A 25,373-nucleotide genomic window follows, 5' to 3' on the forward strand; every position below is an offset into this window, starting at 1 on the left:
TTACCAACATCAGCTACATACATCTTAGTAGAAACTACTTCAGGTTTACTAAATTAGCAGTCTCAAGTCTTTGAAAATATTGCCGTAGTCCTACACAGCCCATTCATAAAGATATTTTTTCAAATAACAAAAACTAAGTAACTTAAGAGCCAATGAAAACTCTCAAAGTCATTTATCTGCCTTGTTTTTAAATAAAGTATTGAATTTTGTTCCCAATATCAAACAATATTTAGTAATATCCCATATTAGCCCAATATCACTTATAAAAACAGTAATCTCATGTGTTAAGAAAGAAAGCAAAGCAAGAACAAAACAAAACAAAACAGGGGCTGGAGATGATTACACTGTTATCCACAAAGAACAAGATGAACAAACATATTTAAGTAAAAAAAAATGTATGTAAATTTAAAAATGCATTGGAAATATTCTGAAAATACATACTTCAAAATGTCAATAACATTTATCTCTAGAAGGGAAAAATAAAACAATATTACAAGAAATGAAAGGTGACCCTGCATTCTTTGTATTTCTGTATTTTAATAAGCATATATTACTTTTTTCATTTATGAATGCATACTATATAATTCAAACAATCCTCTAAAATATATTTTATATTCTTCTAAATCTAAATTCTAAGGTTACTTTGTCACTAAACAACTTTATTGTTAAGTAACCTGAGAGTCTGATCTGCAAGCAACAACACAGCTTTTTATTCATAGTGGGTATCTGATAAATATCTACTATGATGTTGTGGTAGCTGAATTAATAGATCTTTCTGTAAGAAAGAAAGTACTGTCTGTTCTGTCACACACACACACACACACACACACACACACACACACACACAAAACAAGTATAATCTTTAAATTGGATGATAAGTTTTAACAGTTCTGTGTCTTATAGAAACTCCAAGGTGTCGCTCTTCTTCCTCCCATCATCCTTAAAAAGCCATTAAGGAGGCTGGGCATGGTGGCACATGCTTGTAATCCCTGGGCTTGGGAGGCAGAGACAGGAGGAACGCGCAGGTTTGAAGCCAGCCACGCTGGCTTAAGAGACCCTGTTGACATAATAAAAATAAATAAATATATATATATTTTTTTTTTTTAAAAAAAAAAAAAGGTCTGGGAGTGTAGCCGGGAGGTAAAAGGGAGCCATTAAGGAACCAGGGTTGGTGGCTCAAGCCTGTAATCCCAGTGCTTGACAAAGACAGGATTACAGGTTCAAGGCCAGCCCAAACCACTTATCAAAACTATTTCAAAATAAAAAATAAAATAAGGCCGAGAGGTATACTTGGAGATGGACTGCTCCTGAGTTCAATCTCCAGTACCACAAAACAAAACAAGGTGTCAAGAAAAAAAACAAAAAAATAGGTCTGTATTTTATAAAATAAGTAAATCCCCAAATGAAAACTAGTATTTATTAGAACAAAGTCAAAGCCATGAATTACACAAGCACGAGAGTGCAGTTATTACAAGCACTACTGTTACCTACAAGTTATTTTTCAACTAATGTAGCTTTAAGTTGAATATACTTACGTTCTCTGTATTCTATTTCTGCTTCCTTACGCAATTTCTTCTCTCTGGCAAGAGCTTCCGGGCTTCCCCACACTTCCAAAGATCTGTATACATACATATATGGTCATCAGCAATGAAAAATTTTCTTCATGCCCCAAGTCATTCGTTCACTAATTCATTCATGGTACTAGGGATTGAACCCAGGGTCATACTACCTCCGAGCTAAACCCCCAGCCCAATTTTTTATTCTTTATTTTGAAACAGGATCTTACTGAGTTGTGGAGGGCCTCGCTAAGTAGCTGAGGCTGTCCTCAAACCCAGATCCTCCTGTCTCAACCTCCCAAGTATTGGGATTACAAGTGTGTAATCCCAATACACATATACAGTTTATTTTTATATACTTTTATTGGTACATTATAGTCTCACATCATAATGTAAATCATAGTGATAGTGACATACATGCGCACAGCACTTGGTAGGCTTTCCCCCAGGTCCCTCCCCTTCCCGCCCTTCCCTATACAGAATATGGAGACTGACACTGGTGTTCTCACATAGGTAGAGAATGTCGATGGAAGTGATTCCTCCACTGGCTGTACCTCTCCCCCCTCCTATTCCCCTAGACCACCTCGCTGGCTCCACTGAAGTTCCTCCTCCATTATCTGAAGTCCCTCTCATAACCAACGAATAATTTTAAGTACTTTACTATAATTATATTTAAATCTAAAAGAACTATATATAACTAAGATGAGAATTTTACAAAAAATCATAACTTCTTTCCAGAAAATATGTACTTGAGGAACTTTTCTATATTATCTCTATTTATCTAAGCAATAACGTTAAACTCAACAGTAAATTTTCTCAGAAATTCTGACATATACTTAGTTCTAGTACATACAGTACAGATAAATTTTGCAAATACAAAATTATTATGTTTTTAAAATATATCATTTAAAAAACTCTGAACCTGTCTGAAATATGCTTATTTATCCAAAGTTTGGCTTGTACTTTTATACTAATAGAACTATGTTCTTACTTTGCTTCCACATCTGATCTCAAGTATACAGTAAAGGACTCAGTATCTTCATGGGGACTTCGTCGTCTGATTTTTCGGAGTTGTTCTAGATCACTGGGGAAAGAAGCATGCTGGATTTATTTAAAGTGCGCACAGTTTAGAAATCAGAAGGATTAGCAAGGGCAGACATTGCTCCTCATCTTAAAAGAATGTATCTGTATGACTATTTTGGTACTGGGGATTGAACCCAGGGGCGTTCTACCACCAAGCTATAACTCAGCCCTTTCTACTTTTTATTTTAAAATAGGGTCTCACTAAGTTGCTGAGGCTGTCTGCCAGCACACAGAGCTCTGTACACTTCTAAAAACTAGTTTAGAGATGGCTTTTCTGTGTATCTCCCCCAAAAAAGGCCTAGAGACAGTGGAAAAAATTATTGTGTTCAATATATACATCATAACATAATATATTGAAATTAAATTCCCTTATTGTACTTTATCTGCTGTGGGCATATCACTGCTATCTTTAATGTATGAAAAGTAGAAAAAATATGGATTAGAGTATCCCTCTTCTGTTTACAAATTTAAATAAAAATTTACAAGTCATATTTGTTTACATTTAGGTTAATACTATGTTGCAATATTCAAAGATGTCAAGTCATGAAGTTTATGTGTCAATAACATGCTATTTATTTTTCTTTCATTTTGAAAGGTTTATATACTCATCATATCACTGCTAAATAAAATTATTTTATATTTAATCATTCATTTGCATAAGGAAAACTTGGAGCAACAGAAAGACCTGTAAAATTTGGTGACTATCAAATGTCATTAAACTCTAGAAATTAAATCTAGATTTAAAAAATATTAGTAGCTATTACATATTAGTAAAAAATTTGGGACCAGCATATGGGGTTCTAATTCCCACTTTGTCACTGACTCACCAAATGAGCTGGGTCAAGTCACTAAAATCTTGTATTATGTTTCCTGGCATATACTGTGGAGATAGATATAACTGCACTAATTAATTTACAAAATTTTGTGAGAACAAAATGAGGTTCTCTATGTGAAAAAGAATAGTTTCTCATTAATGTTATAATCAGTTGTTATGAAAGACAAAATTTATTACAGGAATACTCATTTCTTAACACTATAGCATAGAGGATATGACCATGAGGGAGGGTTTCTCTAATTGACCCACAAAGGAGGGAGAAAAGTTGAAATTTATGGCAAATACAATTGCAATAAATCTCTATGACTGTTTAAAAACTTAGAGCAAAAGATATCAGAGAGAAGTAAAAATAATGTATACTCAAAAGAAACAAGGAGCCGAGCATGATGGCACACGCTTGTAATCCTGGTACTTGGGAGGCTGAGAGGGGAGAATCTTGGTTCGCAGCCAGCAAGATTCTGTTTCAAAATAAAGAATAGAAAATAGGGCTGATGGTCTGGTTCAAAGGTAGAATGCCCCTGGGTTCCATTCCCAGACCCACAAAAAAAAAAAAAAAAAAAAAAGAGAGAGAGAGAGAGAGAAAGAAAGAAGAGTTTGAATAATAATGTAACTCACTAAATTAAGTATTCAGTTTCTGTTAGCCAAAAATAACAACTTTAAAATGTCAAATAATACAAATATGCACATAACCTTACTGATAATTCTGTCATATACCACTATCATAACAATAGAACTCCTAATAGTCCCAAGTGATACTGAGGTTTAGAAAAACTTGATATTGTGAACTTAAGAAGCTAGAGTGAAATTGCTCATGCTGGAGCAGAAGTCAGTCTGTTGTTTGGTACTAGAAACTGAACTCGGGGGCTATTCTGTCTCTGTGCTACTTCTCTAACCTTGTTTATTTTGAAAAAGGGTCACTTGAAGTTGCTGAGGCTGGCCTTGAACCTGTGATTCTCCTGTCTCAGCTTTTTATACTAGGGTTACAGGCCTTGTACCATCATACTTCACTAAGAATTTAATTTAGTTAGCTAACAATTCAAAAATTTTTTACTGAACAAAAATACTTCTTCAATTTAGGAAGAAACCACTGGGAAATTTTCTACATATGGATGGTAGCAGATAACACATCCTAAGAAATAAATGGCTACATTATTAAGATAGGACATAAAACTATATTAAAAATTACTGTACCTGGATTTAAGGCAGAACTCATTTATTGCTCTGACTCCAGTGATGAAATTATTCTGAGTGTATTTTGTTCCATACTCCCTTTTCTTAAGGACTGCTTTGACTAAACCAAAAACATAGGAAAACAAGTAGGTATGACATTGTAAATCATATCTGAAGAGGAATACATGTTGGTACAGAAGTGGGTTCACTAGTGAACTCCATACAAAAGCCATTTTTTCCTGATGTACCAAAAGGCAGCAGGACATTTTCTCTTCCAAGTGCAGAATTGGATGAAATCTGTAGCCACCAAGCTTGTATTTCCATAGTTCATCGTAACTAATGCTAGCATGTCTCTCTTTTGTTTAATAGACACTTTGTATTGCTACTCTGTCTCTAGATCATTAAAACAATTTAGCTTGCTTATGGTCTAACTGAAAACAAAATTTTAATAAAAATTACAGTCCAGTTTTGTGTTTTTCATACTGAGGGGCCAAACCAACATCTTTTAAAAGTCAAAATAGAAAGTAATCAAAATACTCAGAAAAATTAAGAATAACTATTTTTGTGGATTATTTTATTTTTATACATTATAGCCTATATGTCTTCTAAATTATTAAGTACTATTCCTTATGGCTTGTGGTCAAAAAAGTTTAAAGCCACTGGACTACTTCAAATAATGTAACAAAACTAAAGTAAAGAGTAATTTTATTGATTAAAAATTAGAGGAAGGAAAAAACTTCCTCTAATTTTTACTGATTATAGGCAAACATTGTCTCCTATTAAATAATTTTCCTGTCAGTTATCAAACTGCTCATAAAAAGAAAAAAAATGCTGAAGACACCAACAAGATAAAATTTTAGCATTTATATGTAGTTTATGAGTTAAAAGTTATTGCTTTATCTTAATAAATTCTTACCAAGTGAGACTTTTGGATACATACCATAGATAAATAACTTAAGCAAACATCTGAAGAACAAGAGCAAAATAACAAAAACTAATGTGTTCTGTTTCAAATTGTCTTCTATTGACTTCAGATTCTATGTTTCTATTAATTAAAGTTTTCTATTCTACTTCCAAATTGAAAGAGCAAAATTATGCCTAAAAACTATCTATCATGTTAGTGGGTTAAAACACTCCTGTTATAACAGATTAACCACTAAAGTTAAATGTACAAATATTACTTAATGAAAATATTTTTAAAATAAAGTTCAGTACAACCAAAACCATATTTGAAAAAGGTGTATAAGGGAGTTCCAATTTCTTTTTTAAGAGTTTCAGGTCTCCAATCTGTCTTACTCCAGTAACTCTCAATCTCAAGATCCAGATGAACTCTGAAGGTCAGAGGAAAATCCCATCTCTCTTTAAAAAGATTTGTTGTTTTAAAAATTCCTTCAAAATAGCTAGAAATTCCTATATTAGCCAATCCTAGCCCAGAATATTGATGATAATGATGACTGCTGTCCCAAGACTTAATTGTGACCATGTCCTTCTAAACTACCCCAGAAAAAAGATCTCATTTTTAGCACCATCTCATAGGGAGAAAACTAAGGCCAAGATAAGTCAAATAAATTGCCCGAAGTCAGACAGCTAACAAGCCCAAAAGCCACAAACTGAACCCAGTTTTGTCTCACACCAAAGCCATGTGCTCCTAATCACATGGACTTACTACCTCCACAAAACCTCTGCTTTGGTGTTAGGAACCAGTTTGTTACACAGAACAGACTGCAAGCAGAAGCACGTTGGTAATGATTCTTAGTAAAGAGAGTTAGACTCTACCAGAACTTGAATATGATGTAGCTAAAGATGTTGTGCTTTTGTTCTTTAACCATATAGTTTTCTAAAAATGATAAATCAATCTTGATTTTGTTTCTGTATTCTTTAAAGGTATTTGTCACTGAAATGCAAAATAAACTTCAGTAGAAAATTAGCTTATAGCTTGTATAGATTCTTATGGTTTATCTTTTTAAATAAACACAAAATAAAACTATATCCTTAGAATAACATATAGAGCTCCATAAAAGATGTTATATACATTTAATTCAAATCACCAGTATAATAAAAACCAGAATAAAATATATTTACCTCTTACTTGGAGAGGTTCTTGCTTAAGTGGGGCTTTGAGTTCTGCACCTATATTTTCTGCTGTAAAGGTTATTAAAACAAGTTTACATTAAAGGTTTTCATACAAATCTATAAACTTTAACTACTAGCCAACTTAATCTAGCAATGTATAAGAAAATACATCATGGACTATACTAGATTCATCCTAAAAATGCAAGAGCAGTTAAACAGTACAAAAACTATTTCTTCCCCTCATTAACAAATTTAAAAAAACAACTATGGAGTCATTTCAGGAGCTAAAGAAAAAGCATTTAGTAAAACTCAATGTCTATGCAGATGTTTAACCCTTTTAGAAAATTAGAATAAAAGGAATTTCTTTAGAATGAAAACAAACTTTCAACAAACACTGTATTGAATGGTGAAAGTTTAAATTTATTACTATAATGTAAGAAACAAAATGAAAACATAGAAAGCATAACTAGACCCCGAAATTTGTCTAGGTAAAAATATGTGGCTTCAGGAAATACTTGTACAAGGGCACAAGAAGAGAGGTACATGAATGTTAGGGCAACATTCTGTTGTTGCTACACATTGGAAACAATTCTAATGTCCATCAGCAAAAGAATACATAAATAAATCACATTAAGTCCCCTGTTGGTGGTGTATGCTTGTAATCCCAGCATCTGGGAGGCTGAGACAGGAGGACTGCAGTTCGTTGACAGCTTCAGCTACTTAGCGAGGCCCTTTGCAACTCAGTTAGACCCTGTTTCAAAATAAAGAATAAAAAATAGGGATGGGGGTGTAGCCAAGAGGTAGCTAAGAGGTCCCATCCCTAGTACCCCCCCAAAAAAACTTTTTTAAAATAGAGGTGGGGGTGTAGCTTAGAGGTAGAATGCCCCTGGGTTCAATCCCCAGTACTGAAAAGAAGAAGAAGGAAGAAGGAAAAGTTCAAGCCCAGCACAGTGTTTGCACACCTGTAATGCCAGTACTTGGGAGGTGAAGACAAAAGGATCACAGGTTCTTAGGAAAACCCTCAGAAACTTGGTGACAGTATAGCTTAGAGATAGAGAGCCCCTGGGTTCAATTCCTAGTACCAAAAATAGGGAGGACAGAAAAGATTTAAGTCGAGTGGTAAATTGCAAGAGAGAGCACAGAATAAAATAAAAGCTAACTGTTTCCACATGTTTACAACATGAGTGCATTTAAGTGACATGGAACGCATCAAGTCTAACCACTGGATTGTGGTACAATTTGGACTTCTGTCACCTTACTGTTTTCATTTTGCCATTCTTTTTTCTTTGCTTTTATTTTTATTTCACCTTCTGTTAGACTGATCAAATTTTCAAAATCCTCCTCTCACAACATTCCTCAATTGCTGGTTTGGAATGTATACAGTTATATTTCTAACATCTACATTTCTGTAAATCTAATATCTATAAAGTTATCATTACCTATATTCCTCTAGAATAAGGAAAAAAACTTAAAATCTTTCATCCTACTACTCTTTGATTGAAATTTTGATATTAAATATTTTTATTATTTCTATTACCAACAATTAATTTTAGCAACACAACTTTTCCATTTCTTGTTCTTCATTGTCTCTTTTATATCTTATCACTTTGTTCTTCCCCCTGGGGTTATTCTGTATCTTACAAAAATATATGCTTTAATAGTTTTCTTTTATAATGTGGATGGGTTGGTTAGCGACATCTTTACAGGTGAGATATTGTGTTGATTCTTGCTTTTACTTTAGAATGATAATCTACATCAGTATAAATTCTAGGTTAGCATTTATTTGTTTACTTATTTATTTTTGGTGGTACTGGGGATGGAACCCTTCTACCTCCGGGCTACACTCCCAGACCTATTTTTATATTTTTTTATTTGGAAACAGGGTCTCTTAAACCAGTGAGGCTGGCTTCGAACCTGCGCGATCCTCCTGTCTCCGCCTCCCAAGTTCAGGGCCACCACGCCTGGCCTTAGGTTAGCATTTATTTTTCTTCATGCTCTTTTTCACAGATAATACTTGAAAGCACTGTTCTTTTTGTTTTCTGTGTGCAATTACAAATAAAAGTCTACTTCAAAACAGCAACAGCTGAAACAAAACAAAACAACTAGACACACACCACTCTGGTCGCCCTATAAATTGGGTTTTCTGGATATTTATTTCTATCTGTAGCTTTTCTACAAGGTGTCTAGGGTAGATTTTTCAAAATGTACTTGTGATTGAAGAGCCCTGTTTTTTTCAAATTCACAACAATTCTCATCCATCATCTTCCAGTATATTGCTTCTCTACCATTTCTCTATCCTCCTCTCTATGAAATGACTATTACAAATAAGCTAGAGCTTCAAGCCTCTTAAATGTCATTTTTTTTTGAAAACCTTTTTGCTTTCCTAGGTGCCTTCAAAATGCATTTCAATTTACGAGTTCTCCTACAACTATAATCATTTAACCTACTAAAATTGTATTTTAGTGACTATGCTTCGTTCCTAATAATTCTAGTAGTCTCCTTTTCATATTTATTTGTTTTGATTTTATTTCCACTAGTTTGGGTTTCAAATTCTCTTACTCATCACGAGGATACTAAACTTATTTTAATGCAACTCAAGCCACTATTTTCATTTCATGACAGTATTTGTTGGTTTTCTTGGCTTTCTTAGAATTAGGACTCCTTATCTATTTTTAAATTTCAGAATTTGCAATCTTACTTTGAATAAAATATATCCTTTCACCCCTCTTCATGCCGTCATGCTCAGAGCTCAGTCTAATCCCTCTCTGGAACCAGTTCTCATATTGCCAGTTTGAAATTCCTACTCCTGGGACAGGAGTGGGGAACCCAGTGGTAGAGCACTCCGGCTTTGATCCACAGCACTGCAAAAATTATTAAATAATAGAAAATAAATTCCAACCCTCAATCCAGTCTCCAAGCTAGCACACAGCAGGTTTCAGTTACTAGTCTCCTTGCCTCCCTAGGCCTATAACTTCCTATAAGCCACAGCCCCTGGTAGTGCCCAGCTTCCTTGGATGAGGATGGGTGGGTAAGTTCAAATAGTGAGCCTGACTTCAAACTACCTGGCTATTTACACAGCACTCGTAGATCCTTTGCATTAAACAAACTCCTAGCTGCCAATGCTGCTCACAGACCAAGAGCCAACATGTCTCTGTTCCGTTTCTTGGATATGACATGGGTATGTTTCTTCATTTAGCCTACCTCTGTCTTTAATTTCTACTTTTATATTTTATCTATCATTGTAGTGTGAAATACTATAGATGCCTTAAGCCATGTATTCACAGTGACATCTAAGTTTTATCTATTCACTGGCCTCCTTCTGTACAGCCTTATATGAAGAAATTGAACACCAACATGCTAGGCACTAACAAAGTCAAAATTCTCTTTGAAATAACAAGAAAAAAAGGCCTTTACATGTAAGTTTTAGTATATTTCTTGGCAATTTTTTTCAGTGAAAACTAGTGGGAAAATGGCTTTATACAGTATATTTCAACTACTACAGCTATACAAAAACCTCAAGACTTTAACTACTAAACCAAATCCTAAGCAGGTTATGATGGCATATTAGTTCATCAAAGATAGGTTTAAAAGCATTTCTACTTACAGAATAACTACAGCCTGTAACACCGGACATTGAGGAGTTAAGGAATTATGTGACTACTATTACTACTACAAAGTAGGAAATTCTAAAGCATCTTCATTTATAAAACCTACAACCAATATTTTAAAATTTTGCAAAAATGGAGTGAAAGGGGTAAAAGAATAATGTTTCACCATATAGTATTTGAAAAACTGAAATTTACTGTCAAAATCTTCAGAAACAGCAGTTATTTCCACAATGATCATCAAAACAAATCACATGAGTTGCTCTAAGCCGGATACTTCTGAATATTCTTCTTGTTACAAACTGTCTAGATGTTACTAAATATAGTGCTATGAAGCACAAACAAGAATGTTAGTAAATGGCCCAAACACATTTTTGAATACTTATTTTGCACACCACCATCTTAATAAACTCACACTGTACCACTGGAACAAAATCATTATGGTTTCAATAGGTAACCAGATATTCTATCCATGAATATCTCCAGGTATTTGTTTTAATCCCAAATTCTGGCCGTTTGCCACACATCTGCTGTCATTAGGAAAATTACAACTAATTTCACTAAAATTTAAAACATCTGAATGCTCCTTAAAATTTTAAGATGCCTTAGCAAGTCTCTGCTTCCTAATGAGCTATTTCTGACTACCATGTGATTTGAATTATTCAAAAGTCAATCTCAAACCCTTAAGTACACAAATTACCTTTCAATCAAGCAATTACTTGGTATCTATGTGATGGCTAACAAGGTTTAATTTGGCCTAAGCAAATCTTGAAAAATAGAGCCCAAAATAAAACTGTCAATAAACATTGTATTTCAAATATAAGAAAATAGACTAACAGTGAACAGAAAAAAAAGAAGCCTAGTCATGGATGTCAAATTTAAAGATTCTGCATCGTAAAACCAACATTGAGTATTTTTGCTTATCTGTTTACCTAAGAACATCATTATATTTTACCTTTAATTTTATTATTTCATCATGTTTCTTCTTTTTTTGCTCTGTTCTAAAAGCACCCTTAATTCTAGAACATAAGGACTCACTATACTCTTCATTTCATTATCCTATATCTAACGCTCAATCAGTATATAAACAAGCAATTCTCCATCAAAACAGAAGAAAATAGCTGAGTACTTAAACCCAAACTTAAGAAAAAAGTAAAAAAAAAAAAAAAAAAGACTTTTTTAACATGAACCCAGTTTCTCACTGAGTCAATAAAATCTTCTGTGAAAGACTTCCAACTATGGGAAAGTTAGTCTTGGAATGTTTATTATTTTCAACCCCTCTTCACTCATACCACATACTCCTTGGTTTTCCTCCAGCCATCTCTTAAGTCTCTTCTGTGGGCTCCACCGGCCCCACTTGTTTGGGGGATTTTGTACTAAAAGATCTTATCTTTTCACTCTACCTATTCATGGTGTGTCTCAAACACATGCCCATGGTTTCAGTTATTATCTGTCTGGAGCTAACAACTCCAAATCTTTATCTCCAGGTCAGAACTCCAACATTCACTGATTTACACATATTTAATAAGCCCTCGATGTGTGTAAATCACTGTACTGAGATTCCTGATGTCATGAGACCTGTAACAAGTGGAAGAGAAATAAATAAATAAAATGCTGACAATATCAATCAGGAGTGTTACCTATGTAGACTATTTAATTAGGGTAATATTAGCTGGGCGTCAATGCAAACCCCTATAATTTTAGTACTTGGGGAGCTGAGACAGGAGGATCACTGGTTCAAGGCCAGGCTCAGAAACTTTCTTTTGAAACCTTGTTTCAAAAGAAAACCCAAAAGGGGCTGGGGGGTATAATTCAGAATAGAAAGTCCTGGGCTCAATCCTCAATTACCCCCTCAAATAAATAAATAAATAAATAGATAGATAGATAAATAAATAAATAAATGGCAATACCAATATGGATGGGTGGGACTTTAGACTAAATGATTAAAATCCAACTCTGTGCAGAGCTGACATTTAACCTCAGATGTGAATGACCAGAGTGGTCAGCCACGCGAAGAGGGGCACCTTGAGAAAAGAAAGCAACTACAGCCAAAGCTGTATAACTAGAATACGTTTGGTATTTTCTAAGAACCAAAAGGAGACTGGTTAGGCTGCAACATAATGAGCAAGTAAGAGGGTAGAAAAAGAAAACAGAACTGAATAATGGGGCCAGAACAGCAAGGGAGAACTGAGAGCCGGGTTAATGAATTTTAATTTTATTTTAGCAGTCTAGACTTTTTTCTGTGGGTAACTAAAAGCCAATGAAAAGTTTTAATCAAGGAAGTAACATGACCTATTTTTAGAAAGACCACAGAAAATAAGGATTAAAAAGAACAAGAGTGGAAGCAGGAACCCAGAAAGAAGACTACTGCAGTAATCCAGCCAGAGCAATAATGTCTCACAACAGCGTAACAGGATGGGTGATACCTGGGATTTTTCAATACCTGACCACCAACGGGTCCCTGCTTCTGTTAAAATGTGCCATAGCCACCTACAATTCAGATGTCCAAAACCAAATCATCATCGTCTCATTAAAATATTCTCTCATTTTTATTTTAATTTCTTAAATCATTTATACAGTGTGCACCAAAGTAGTCCAACAGTAATCAAGCATATCTTTCACTCGACTGTCCCCTCATTCCCTAAATCCAATCACCAAGTCCTAATTATTCAGCTCCTAAATCTCATTTCATCTACTCCTTTAAAAACTGCTATTAGCATAGCCTACCTCTCAGTTGTACCTCTGCTTTTAGTATCCCATCTTTGCAATGTTTACCACTATGTAATTAGTTATCTACCTAAAATCTTAAATCTTACCAAGTACTTCCCCTAATTAAAATACACCAATACATTCACTGCCTATAAAACACAGTGAAAATTCCTAAACAGACGCTTGGCCTGCCTACTGTTCCACCTCCTGTACTTTTTTATTTTTTATTTTTTTTTTTTTTGCAGTACTGGGATGGAACCCAGGAACATTCTACCTCCGAGCTACACCCCTAGCTCTATCTTTTACTCTTTCTTTAAAAACAGGGTCTCACTGAGTTGCAAAGGGCCTAAGTAGTAGTTGAGGCTGTCCTCAAACCGCCATCTTCCTGTCTCAGCCTCCCAAATGCTGAGATTACAAACATGTACCACCACGCCTGGCAACCTCCTGTGCTTTTAACACTACTATCAGTACCAAAAAAAAAAAAAAAAAGTTATCAACAAATTTAAGAGTGACTCACACAAACCACATTTTGTAACAATTCAATTAAGTTTAATATAAAAGATAGCTAGAAAAATTCCTTCCACCTGGAATTTTAAAATCATAATTTAAAAGCTAAAAAGTAAAAAAAAGCACAATAGAAATAGTGTTTAGAACCACAAATAATAAAAATGCATGACTTGTGGGATGTGTTATCATAGTAAAATTGCCTAGTTCAGAAAAGAAAGGCTCAATATTACTGAGCAAATTTTTTAACTGACAGGTAAAATAACAAGCCAGGCATGGTGGCACATGCCTATAATACCAGTAGCTGAAAGGCCAAGATAGGAGGATTGCAAGTTCGAGTATAGCCTCAGAGAGTAACTAGACTTCAGCAACCCAGCAAGACTGTTTCCCAAAAAAAAAAAAAAAAGGCCAGGCATGGTGCTGCACGCTTGTAATCCCTGCACTTGGAAAGCTAAGACAGGAGGATCACACAGGTTCGATGCCAGCCTCAGCTACTTAGTGAGACCCTTTTTCCAAATAAAGTATAAAATAGGTCTGGGAGTATAGCCCAGAGATAGAAAAGCCCCTGGGTTCCACCCCCAGTACCACACACACACAAAAAAAATTTAATTAAAAAATTAAAAAAATTAAAAAGGGCTGTGGGTTTAGCTCAGTGAAAGAATGCCCCTGCATTCAATTCCCATTAACACACACACACACACACACACACACAAGCAGGATAAGAACATAAAGCAGAAAGGAGGCTATAATTAGAGTAAAAAGTATGAAACAAGAAATAAACATACAATTATAGCCAGGCATGGTGGCGCACACTTGTAATCCCAGCATTCAGGAGGCTAAAACAGAGAATTGTGGTTTGCGGACAGCCTCAGCTACTTAGTGAGGCCCTCTGCAACTTAGTGAGACCCTGTTTCAAAATAAAGAATAAAAAATAGGGCTTGGGGGTGTAGCTCAGAGGTAGAATGCTCCTGGGTTCCATCCCCAGTACCGCACATTAAAAATAAAAATAAAATAAACACACAACTACAATGATTCAAAGTAAAAAAAACACTTAAAAAATAAAAGAAAGCTCTGAGACAATTGAAAAAGACAAAAATCATTTGAAATGAAAAAAGGACATGCCTACAGATGCAACTATGAATAAACAATATATAAACTTTTATCAAAATGTTAAAAATTTAGTTTAAGTGGATAAATTCCTAGAAAAAATGTAATTGAATAAAAAATTAAGTAATAAAAGAAATTAAATCAGCAGTTTAATAGTTCCCACAAAGAAAACATTAGTCTAGCTAGTTTTACAAATTCTAACAAGCATTTAAGAAAGATATAATTATATCCAAGAATATAGAAAAACAGTATTTTAAAGTTTACACATACCTGTTTCATCAAATGATGGTACTTTTTCCACTCTGAGAGGCGTCTGTGATCCCTGTCCTTCTTTTTGAACATTTGTAGAATACAACTTCACTTGACCAAGAACACAAATATGTGGATGACTATATGGAACCATGTATGCAAAGCTTCCAGCTGTCACTAAATTCTGCCATTCTAAAAGAAAAAGAAAATATTTTAGTTTTAAACTGACTCCCAGGTGCACAATTAATAAGCTACCTTCTCCTCTGGTGGTATCTCCCTAGATATACAAAGACAACATTTTGTAAAGAAAAACTACAGACAGCTTTTCAGTTTTTCTTCTGAAAAGTATCCAGTATGTAATAGATACTCTATTTTGTTGGCAATTACATGCTTAAAAAAAAGGTTGGCAGAAAAGCCGGGCATAGTGGCACATGCCTGTAATCCTAGTACTTGGGAGGCTGAAACAAGAAGATCATAGGTTTGCGCCCAACCTCAGAGGGCTTTAGTGAGGCCCTCTGCAACTTAGTAGTCCCTGTATAAAAAACAAAGAATAAAAAACAGGGTAGAATGCCCCTGGGTTCAATCCACAGTATTGTGTAAAAAAAAAAAAAAAAAAAAGGTTGGCATAATGTATTTTCCAGAATAGAGGACTAAGGATAGGTCAGTAAGGTTTACTACTCACAATTATCTCATTCTCTTTTTACTAGCTAGAGATGCATTTTTCAATCAACAAGTGAATTACATTAATCAGTCATTCATATTGTCACTAATTTTTTCCCCCCCGGGTCTGGGATGGAACTCAGGGGAATTCAACCTCCGAGCTACAGCCCCTGCCCTATTTTATTATTCTTTATTTTGAAACAGGGTCTCACTGAGTTGCAGAGGGTCTCACTAAGTAGCTGAGGCTGTCGGCGAACCGCGATACTCTGGTCTCAGTCTCCCGAATGCTGGGATTACAAGCATGCACCACCATGCCCGGCTTGTTACTAATTTTTAATCAGATAATTAGATCAGCATTTAGTGAAATGCTTCAGTATAAGGAAACTTTTATTAAGGGAAAAATAAAAGACTAATTACAAAGCACTTCAGCCACTGCATCTGGGTTGACTATAGGCTTTAAAGGCTAAAACACTAGAGGAAAATATATTCCACAAATGCACTGAAGCAGAAGAAAAGTAAATGTCTTTATTCTCCTGTGAACTATTTTCTTGTTTATTGTTTTTAAAGGGCTCAAAAATCTCTGCCTAGATACAATTTATATTTTCTAAACTTCTAGGTGAAATAATAAAATCATTTAATCATAAATAATCTAATTTTTCCAAGAATGGAAGATTGAGTAAGAGTTGAAGGTTTTCTAACTACTTAATAATGATCCTTCAAAAATCTCATTCATGTATGTGCATGTGTGTGCCTTCTGAAATCAAGAAAAATCTTGTTTTAATAGCTCAGAGAATTCATTAGCTCAATCTATTTCAGTTATTCTAAATCAGACTCAAATTGCCCCATTTTTGGCCAGTAGGGGGTCTCTTCAAATCCTGCTGACACTATTGGAGTAATATTAGTTCACTTGCTAGCTATTGTGAAAAGTCTTTAATTTTTAACTTCAGTAATTCCTCCTCCCCCTCTCCCTCCTTCTCCTTCTCCTTCTTCTTGGTGGTACTGGGGTTCCTGGAAACCCTTCTATCTCCAGGCTACATTCCCAGACCTATTTTATACTTTTTATTTGGAAACAGGGTCTCTTAAGCCGTTTCCATTGAACCTGCGTGATCCTCCTGTCTCCTCCTCACAAGCCCAGGAATTACAAGCGTATCAGCAACTTTTAAAAGTATACATCAGCAACTTTAAAAGAATAAACCAGGCTGGGCATGGTGGCGCACGCTTGTAATCCCAGCATTTGGGAGGCCAAGACCAGTAGATCGTGGTTCACGGACAGCCTCAGCTACTTAGTGAGGCCCTCTGCAACTCAGTGAGACCCTGTTTCAAAATAAAGACTAAAATATTGGGCAGGGGGTGTAGCTCGGGAGGCCAAATGCCCCTGGGTTCCATCCCCAGACCTACAAAAAAAAAAAAAAAATACACCACACTAGGTATAGTAGCATATGTCTGTAATCCCAGTACTTAGGAGGCTGAGACAGAAGGATCCCAGGTTCAAAAACAGCCTCAGCAATTTAGTGAGGTCCTTAGCAATTTAGTGAGACCCTGTTTCAAAACAAAACCAGGGCTGGGTACGTAGCTCAGAGGTAGAACACGCCTGGGTTCAATCTCTAGTATCAAAAAAATGTATAAATTTGACATTAATACCAGATTGAAACCTGTTCATATACTAAAAAGCTATACAAGACCAGATTTGATGCGATGAAACATTAACATCTACCACATAGCACACATAGCAGCAGAAACACAACCATTTGTTGAAAGCTGGCAGGAATAGAGTAAAAATAATTTACCCCTTATTAATACCCTTTCTTCAAGGTGATGTCTAAAATAGGACACACAAGCTGGGTTCGATGGTGCACATCTGTTATCCCAGGACTTGGGAGGCAGACACAAGGACTGCAGTTAGAGGCCTGTCTCAGCAACTTAGTGAACTTGTTTCAAAACAAAAAAAACAAAAGGGCTGGGGGTAGCTCAGAGGTAGGATACCCCTGGGTTCAATCCTCAGTACCAAAATATGTATAAATAAATGAAAAATGCCACATATAGAATATTAGTCTTTAGTTTGGCACTTACTCTTCTACTGACCTGGACAAGGTCTTTCTTACTGCTGATGTACAAGGGCTGTTTTTCATCAAGACTGCAGAGGTACTGGTACCTTATCACTCTAGTGACAAAAATCACTGGTCTAGTCACAATGCTCTGCTATTATTTTACTGTTATCACCTCTGCAGCTCCTAATGACCACTGGTACTCACCACCACTTGTCCTCTCCCTAGTTTGTCACCTACTACTTACTCTGGCTTTCAGAGAAAATCTGGCCTTCATGGAAACAGCAGTTTTCTCTCATGCAAACTGCCAAGCCAGTCTACTGTTCATGTTGGTTCTGCAATAATAGCTAAATACAAACAGATTTCTTACAGTTTGAGTTTATTTCTGGCTAAATTCAGGACCATGCTATTTCATTAATTTTCCCCAAAAAAATTTCTAAAGCACTAACATATAAAAAATAAGTAACTGTTATACTCTTTATCTTGGTATGTGTGGTACTTGTTTTTGTTTTCATTTTTTATATTGGGGATTCAACTCAGGGGCATTCTACCTCTGAATTGTACCCCCAGCCCTATTTTATTTTAAAACAGAGTCTCACTAAGAAGCTAAGTTGCTGAGGCTGGCCTGGAATCTGTGATCCTCCTGTCTCAGCCTCCCAAGTACTGAGATAACAAGAGTGTGCTATACACCTATATTATACTTATTTTTAAAGGAGGTCACAATATACAATACACAATGTATATAACAGACTATTCACAGGAAAAAAAAACAGCTTAAATGGTTTCTGACAGAAAAATGCTTAAGTTATGGCAGATTTCTATATTTTCATTATGCACTCATTAAAAGCTTTTAGTAGAAGAGAAATGCACATATATTATAATGTTACATAAAAAAGCCAAAGACTGGCCCGGCGTGGTGGCGCATGCTTGTAATCCCTGCGCTTGGGAGGCACAGACAGGAGGATCACGCAGGTTCGAAGCCAGCCGCACGTGCTGGCTTAGGAGACCCTGTTTCAAAAATGTAAAAAAATAGGTCTGGGAGTGTAGCCTGGAGGTAGAAGGGCTTCCAGGAACCCCAGTACCACCAAAAAAAAAAAAAAAGCCGAAGACTAATATAGTATTATTTCAACAATTAAAAATGTAACTAGTAAAATATCTGGATTTTACATAATTTTTATTTACAGAACCAAAGAAAAAAAATCACATGATCATTTCAATACATGCTGAAAAAGCATATGACAAAATCCAACATCCATATATGATAAAAGCACTGCAGAGAATCAGAATAGAAGGAATGTACTTGGACATCATCTACAATAGACCCACAGCCAACATCATATTAAATGGGAAGAAAAAACCTTTGAGAATTCCCCCTAAAAACAGGAACAAGACAAAGATGTCCATTATCACCACTTCTTTTCAATATAGTAGTTGAGACTCTAGTTAGAGCAATAAGGCAAGAAAAGGAAATCAAAGGAGTACAGACAGGAAAAAAAGAACTCAAACTTTTGCTATTTGCAGATGATATGATACTAAGAAGACCCAACAAACTCAATCAAAAGGCTTATACAGCTGATCAACAAATTCAGCATGGGGTTATATGGGATACAAAATCAATCTTAAAAAATCAGAAGCTTTTCTGTATTCCAATCATAAACCCACTGGAAAAAAAAATTCAGAAAACACTTCCACTCAGGATATCCACAAAAAAATTAAAATACTTAGAAATAAACTTAACCAGCCAGGCGTGGTGGCAAATGCTTGTAATCCTAGCATTTGGGAGGCTGAGACAGGAGGATCTGGGTTCATGGATAGCCTCAGCTACTTAGTGAGGCCCTTTGAAACTCATTAAGACCCTGTTTCAAAATAAAGAATAAAAGCCGGGCATGGTGGCACACGCTTGTAATCCCAGCACTTGTGAGACTCAGACAGGAGTATCACACAGGTTTGAAGATAGCCTCAGCTATTTAGGCTCTCAACAACTTGGTGAGACCATTTCCAAATAAAATATAAAATAAGTCTGGGAGTATAGCCTGGAAGTAGAAAAGCCCCTGAGTTGCACCTCCAGTACCACAAAAAAAAAAAAAAAGAAAGAAAGAAAAGAAAGAAAGAAAGAAAGAAAGAAAGAAAGAAAGGAAGGGCGGGCGGGCGGGCTGGGATGCAGCTCGGAGGTAGAATGCCCCTGGGTTCCATCCTAGTACTACAATAAAAAAAGAAATAAACTTAACCAAGAAGGTAAAAGACTTCTAAAAAAAATTATAAAACATTAAAAAAAGAAAATGAAGAAGACCTTAGATAATGGAAAGATCTCCGTTGTTCTTGGATAGACAGAATAAATATCACTGAAATGGCCATACTTACAAAAAGTGATCTACAGATTCAACACAAAACCCATTAAATTACAAAGGTCATTCCTCACAGACATAGAAAAATCAATCCTTAAATTCATTTGAAACAAAAAACTCAGCATAGCCAAAGTAGTTCTCACCAACAAAAACCAAGCAGGAAGAATCACAATACCTGAGTTAAACCATACTACAAAGCCATAGTAATAAAAACAGCACAGTATTGGCACACAAAACAGATGCATAGATCAATGGAGCAGAATAAAAGACTCAAACAAATCCGCACACTTATAGACCATTGATTTTTTACAAAGGGGCTAAAAACCTACACTGAGACAGCCTCTTCAAGAAATGGTGTTGGCAAAACTGGTTAACCATATGTAGAAAAATGGAAATAAACCCCACTTTCTCATCCTGCACAAGAGTCAATTCAAAATGGATCGAAGACTTAGAAATTAGACCAGAGACCTTGAAGCTCCTTGAAGAGGACATAGGTCTAACACTGCAACACACAGGCACAAGTAAAAACTTTCTCAACAAGACCCCAAAGGCACAAGAAACTAAATGGCGGATCAATACATATGATTGCATTAAACTGAAGAGCTTCTGTGAAGCAAAGGAAACTACCAAGAACCTCAACAGAGCCAACAGAATGGGAGAAAATTTTTGCCAACTATTCCTCCAATAGAGGACTAATTCCTAGAATATACAGAGAACTCAAGAAACTCAGCACTAAGAAAACAAACAACTCAATCAAAAAATGGGTAAGTGAACTAAATAGACACTTCACAAAAGAAGAAATTCAAATGGCCAATAAAAAAAAAATGTTCAACATCACTAGCAAGAGAGATGCAAATCAAAACTACCCTGAGATTTCACCTAACTCCAATTAGAATGGCAATCATTCTAAACACAAACAACAAATGCTGGAGAGGATGTGGAGAAGTGGGAACTCTACATTATTGGTGGGATTGCAAATTAGTGCAACCACTTCAGAAAACAGTATAGAGGATCCTCAGAAGAATGGAAACGAACCTACCATATGACCCAGCAATACCAATTCTAGGTATCTACCTAAAAGAAAGGAAACCCAACTACCAAACTAATGCATGTGTATCTATGTTCATAGCCGCACAATTCACCATTGCCAAACTATGGAATCAGCCAAGATGTCCATCAACAGATGAATGGATTACAAAACTATGGGATATGTACACAATGGAATTTTACTCAGCCATAAAGAACAAAATTGCATCATTTTCAGGGAAATGGATAGAACTGGAGAACATTATGCTAAGTGAGATTAGTCAGTCACAAAAAATAAAAAATTAGACGCTCTACCTAATATATCAAACCTAAGGAGAAAATGGGTCATAGGAGGAATTCTGGACAAAAAAGGAGAAACTATAGATGAGCAAATAAGGAGACCCAACTGAGGAGGATTTGCAGAGGAAAGAAGGAAATTCCCTATGTACATTCACAAACATACCAAGGAAGGGAATGGGGTGGGAATTGGGTAAGGGCTGAGTGATGTGTGCATGTATGCCTCCACCATCTTGTACCCCATTAAGAGGCATGACTGTAATGCACCAATACAAAGAAAAAATAAAAAATACCATGTTATACATCTAAAATATATACATCATTTATAGCCAGGCTTGGTGGTGCACACTTGTAATCCCAGCATTTGGGAGGCTGAGACCAGAGGATCGTGGTTTGCAGACAGCCTCAGCTACTTAGTGAGGCCCTCTGCAACTCAGTGAGACCCGGTTTCAAAATAAAGAATAAAAAATAGGGCAGGGGGTGTAGCTCGGAGGTCGAATGCCCCTGGGTTCCATCCCCAGACACACAATAAATAAATAAATAAATAAATAAATAAATAAATAAATAAATAAATAAATAAAATATATACATCATTTAATGTATGAAAGACATTTGTAAAAATAAAAAATTCATCAAATTCTTAAAATTAAACATAGGCATAAGCCTTTGTGACCTTGGGAAAAAATAAACATGTCAGCATGAAGAAGAAAGTAAAAATATATCCACTGCTAAATTATCTGGGACTTCAAGGCCTTCTTAATATCATCATTATGTCTTGTGTTACAGTCAATACAATACCAACACACTATCTCTAGATTACTTATATCTTTCAGCCAACCAAAACTACAGAGAAATCCTGCCTATTGATCCACTCAGGATACAGACCAAGTAGTTCAGGCTAGAGGACTATGGCTGATGTGGGCTTTTTTCAGAACAGAGTAAGGAACAAGTCATCCTTTTTTGGGGGGTAAGAAAATTAATTTTCCATATTGCATCTTGGCATGCATCCCTACTATCTTAATTCTATTTGACATTTGCTTAGAAAAAGTAAAAACATTTAACATACTGAGGGCTTATCAAGTACCACATATTGTGCTAAAGGCTTTACATATTTTCAATTTTATACCCCCAAACCTCTCTCAAATCTACCTATTTTTCTCCATCTCCATCGCTAACTACCATGGCCCTATAACAACCTTGCTTGTCTTGAAAACTGTAATTAGCCTCCTAATGATTTCCTTAGCCACACTTTATCTTTTCCAATCCATTATCCACAGTAAAACCCTGCTTTTTGTTTTTAAGCTTGTGGCTTAAAAGGCTCTAACAACTCTCAAACTTCATTTCATCCCAAACACCTTATTCCCAGGCACAATGGGTCTCTTTCAGTTCCAAAATACTGCTCATGGTTCCTCTTTCACTCTGTCTGAATGGCTGTTCCCCTGGCTTTTCGCTTTCTTCTTTCATACCCTGGCTCACCCCCTAGAAAAGCTGGAGTCCTAGGCCAGCACAGGTAATGAAATGCCCCCCTCCCCAGCTAATTTTTAGCCCATCACTCATTTTTTCTTTTCTTTATAGCACTTTAGATATGCTTTCTTAATTACAGCTGGAAACTGTCTACCTCGTTCAGCACCTCGTTCAGCACATATTATCACAGTGACAATGCCTGACATTTTTGCTGAATGAGCCTCACTCACAAAAACCCTATGAGGTACATAGTATAGTTAGCTTCACTTTACAGGGAAGTATAAGAAATTCTAGTATCAACTTGTTCTACACAGAATCATGCTGTCAGCCTGTTAAATGGTCTTTTATAACTATAAACGTTCTCAGTTATTTAAAGAGGTTGGGAGTAAGGGATTTCTGCTGGGAATAAAAGCTAAGTTCTCAGTCTACTTTTCTTATGATAATAAATATTACAGATAGAAATAATATACAAAGGTTTAATTTCTTTAATTTTTTTACTTAGCATTATACTATACTTTTATTAATCTCAGATTTAAAAAAATCATGTATCTATTAACTTGGCACGTAGTATTTTTAACTATTATTAAGTTTAATTTCTTTTTAATTGACACATAATTGTACATATCATTGGGTACAAAATGATGTTTTGATACACATATACATTGTGTGATGGTAAAAGCAAGGTAATTAGCATATCTCTCACCTCAAACACGAATCATGTTTATGCTGTGATAATATTCAAAATCCTTTTAGCTACACTGAAATATAAAATACACAATTATTAACTATAGTCACCCCACTATGGCAGAGAAGATCAGATTTTCTTTGACCTCACTACAACTTTGTGGCACACAGTATTTAGCGAAGCATCTTCCTATCTCAAATTTAGTTAAATGAGGCAAGGTATAAATAAATGAAAAAATAAATATGTACTTTACGTAATACCAAAGGAAGTTTTCTTTTAAAAAGTATGTACTTAATATAGACACTAACATTTTTATTAGTATATGTTTACTGTAGATCATATGAAAAACACAAAGATAATGAAAAGTATTTTTAGAGAAACCTATGGTTAATATCACAATAAACATTTTTACTATATTTTTCTACAGTTTTACCTACTAATACATTAAGTATTTTGTGTACATACTTTAATGTATCTGATTCTTGAAGTTCTCTGTACAGAAGAATTTTTAATACATATCTAATTCTTAAAAAGGTAAATTCTTTTAAATGAAATTGTTAAGTTGGAGGGTGTAAATTTTTTAAGTTATTTTTTATACAAAGAATTACAGTCCAGTGTGGTGGTGCATGCTTGTAATCCTTGTAATCCTAGTACTTGAGAGGCTGAGAGGAGGATTGCAGGTTCATGGCCAGCCTCAGCTACTTAGTGAGGCGCTCTGGTACTTAGAACTTGTTTCAAAATAAAAAATAAAATAGGGCTGGGGGTGTAGCTCAGAGGTAGAATGCCTCTAGATTGAATCCCTTGTACCACAAAAACATAAAAAAAAAAAAAAACCAACCTCCCAAAATACTGTTCAACTATATGTTCTAAATTCAGTATTAAGAGAGCTCCTCTCTTCCTGCATCCTCATTATGGAGTACTATCATTATAAAAAAAAACAGCCAAAACAAGACAGGCAATGAGGAGTAAGTTCTTTAAACACCTATCTATGACTATGGAACATTTGTACATTTTTTTTTTTTTTGCAGTATTGGGGATTGAACCCAGAGGCATTCTACCTGAGCTACATCCCCAGCCCTATTTTTTTTTTTTATTTTAATATAAGGTCTCACTAAGTTGGGGAAGACCTCACTAAGTAGCTGAGGCTGGCCATGAACCTGTGATTCTCCTGACTCAGCCTCCCAAGTATTGGGATTACATGTGTGTACCACCACACCTGGCTACATTTGTGCATTTCTATTGGCCACTGGAACTGTTTTTGGACTCTCTATTTCTTTACTGGAAAATACATTATTTTGCAAAAATTCTTTATAAATTAGGGATACTAACTCTATTACAACGCTATCCAGTAGCCTCTGGGCACTGAGCACATGAAGTAAGGTTAGTGCAAACAGAGATGTATTGTAAACATAAAACACACTCTGGATTAGCACGATCCTATTTAAAAATAAAAAAGGCTGGGAGTGTAGCTCAGAATTAAAATACACCTGGGTCAACCCCCATCACTACCCTCCAACTGTATATTAAAGACTTAATACAAAAAGAGAAGGTAAAACAGCTCAATAATCTTTATGATTATACATTGAAATATTTTGAATATATCATCTATTTTTGATTATTTAAATAGGTTTACCATTTCTTTTGGACATCACTGCGCTTGAATACTGGTTTCTTTTTTGCCCTTAAGAGGGGCTTCTCATTTTATGCAAGCCAAGCAACTGCTTCCCTCAAAATATCCTCTCTCGTTTTCTAGAAGCCTTTCTCAGCCACATAAGCACTTTAGAAGCAAAACACAAAACTTGTTTTCAAACATGTTTTTAGATTTTTCCCCCCAAAGCTGTTCAAATAGGCTTTTCTTCTCATATGCATTCAATTCAGTACTTTTTCTAAATGTTAATTTTACTATAATTATAGCTGCCCTTTCGCATTTCAGTATTAAATATCCACTAACAAGGCTATT

At 35.4% G+C, this 25,373-nt stretch overlaps 1 protein-coding gene across 1 annotated transcript in view; it reads right to left on the reverse strand.

Annotated features, from left to right (window-relative positions):
* SLC30A9 (solute carrier family 30 member 9) overlaps positions 1–25,373 on the reverse strand; it is a gene marked incomplete at both ends in the record, with an annotated part of 71,754 nt that overhangs the window by 44,728 nt on the left and 1,653 nt on the right. Inside the window, 5 exons of the mRNA XM_080698036.1 lie at positions 1,536–1,618; positions 2,548–2,640; positions 4,666–4,765; positions 6,727–6,786; positions 14,913–15,083. Of these exons, the coding sequence (XP_080554162.1) occupies positions 1,536–1,618; positions 2,548–2,640; positions 4,666–4,765; positions 6,727–6,786; positions 14,913–15,083 (507 nt within the window). The remainder of the gene's footprint in view (positions 1–1,535; positions 1,619–2,547; positions 2,641–4,665; positions 4,766–6,726; positions 6,787–14,912; positions 15,084–25,373) is intronic.

Source organism: Muscardinus avellanarius (genome assembly GCF_963383645.1).
Source record: "Muscardinus avellanarius genome assembly, chromosome: 6".
Taxonomy (NCBI): domain Eukaryota; kingdom Metazoa; phylum Chordata; class Mammalia; order Rodentia; family Gliridae; genus Muscardinus; species Muscardinus avellanarius.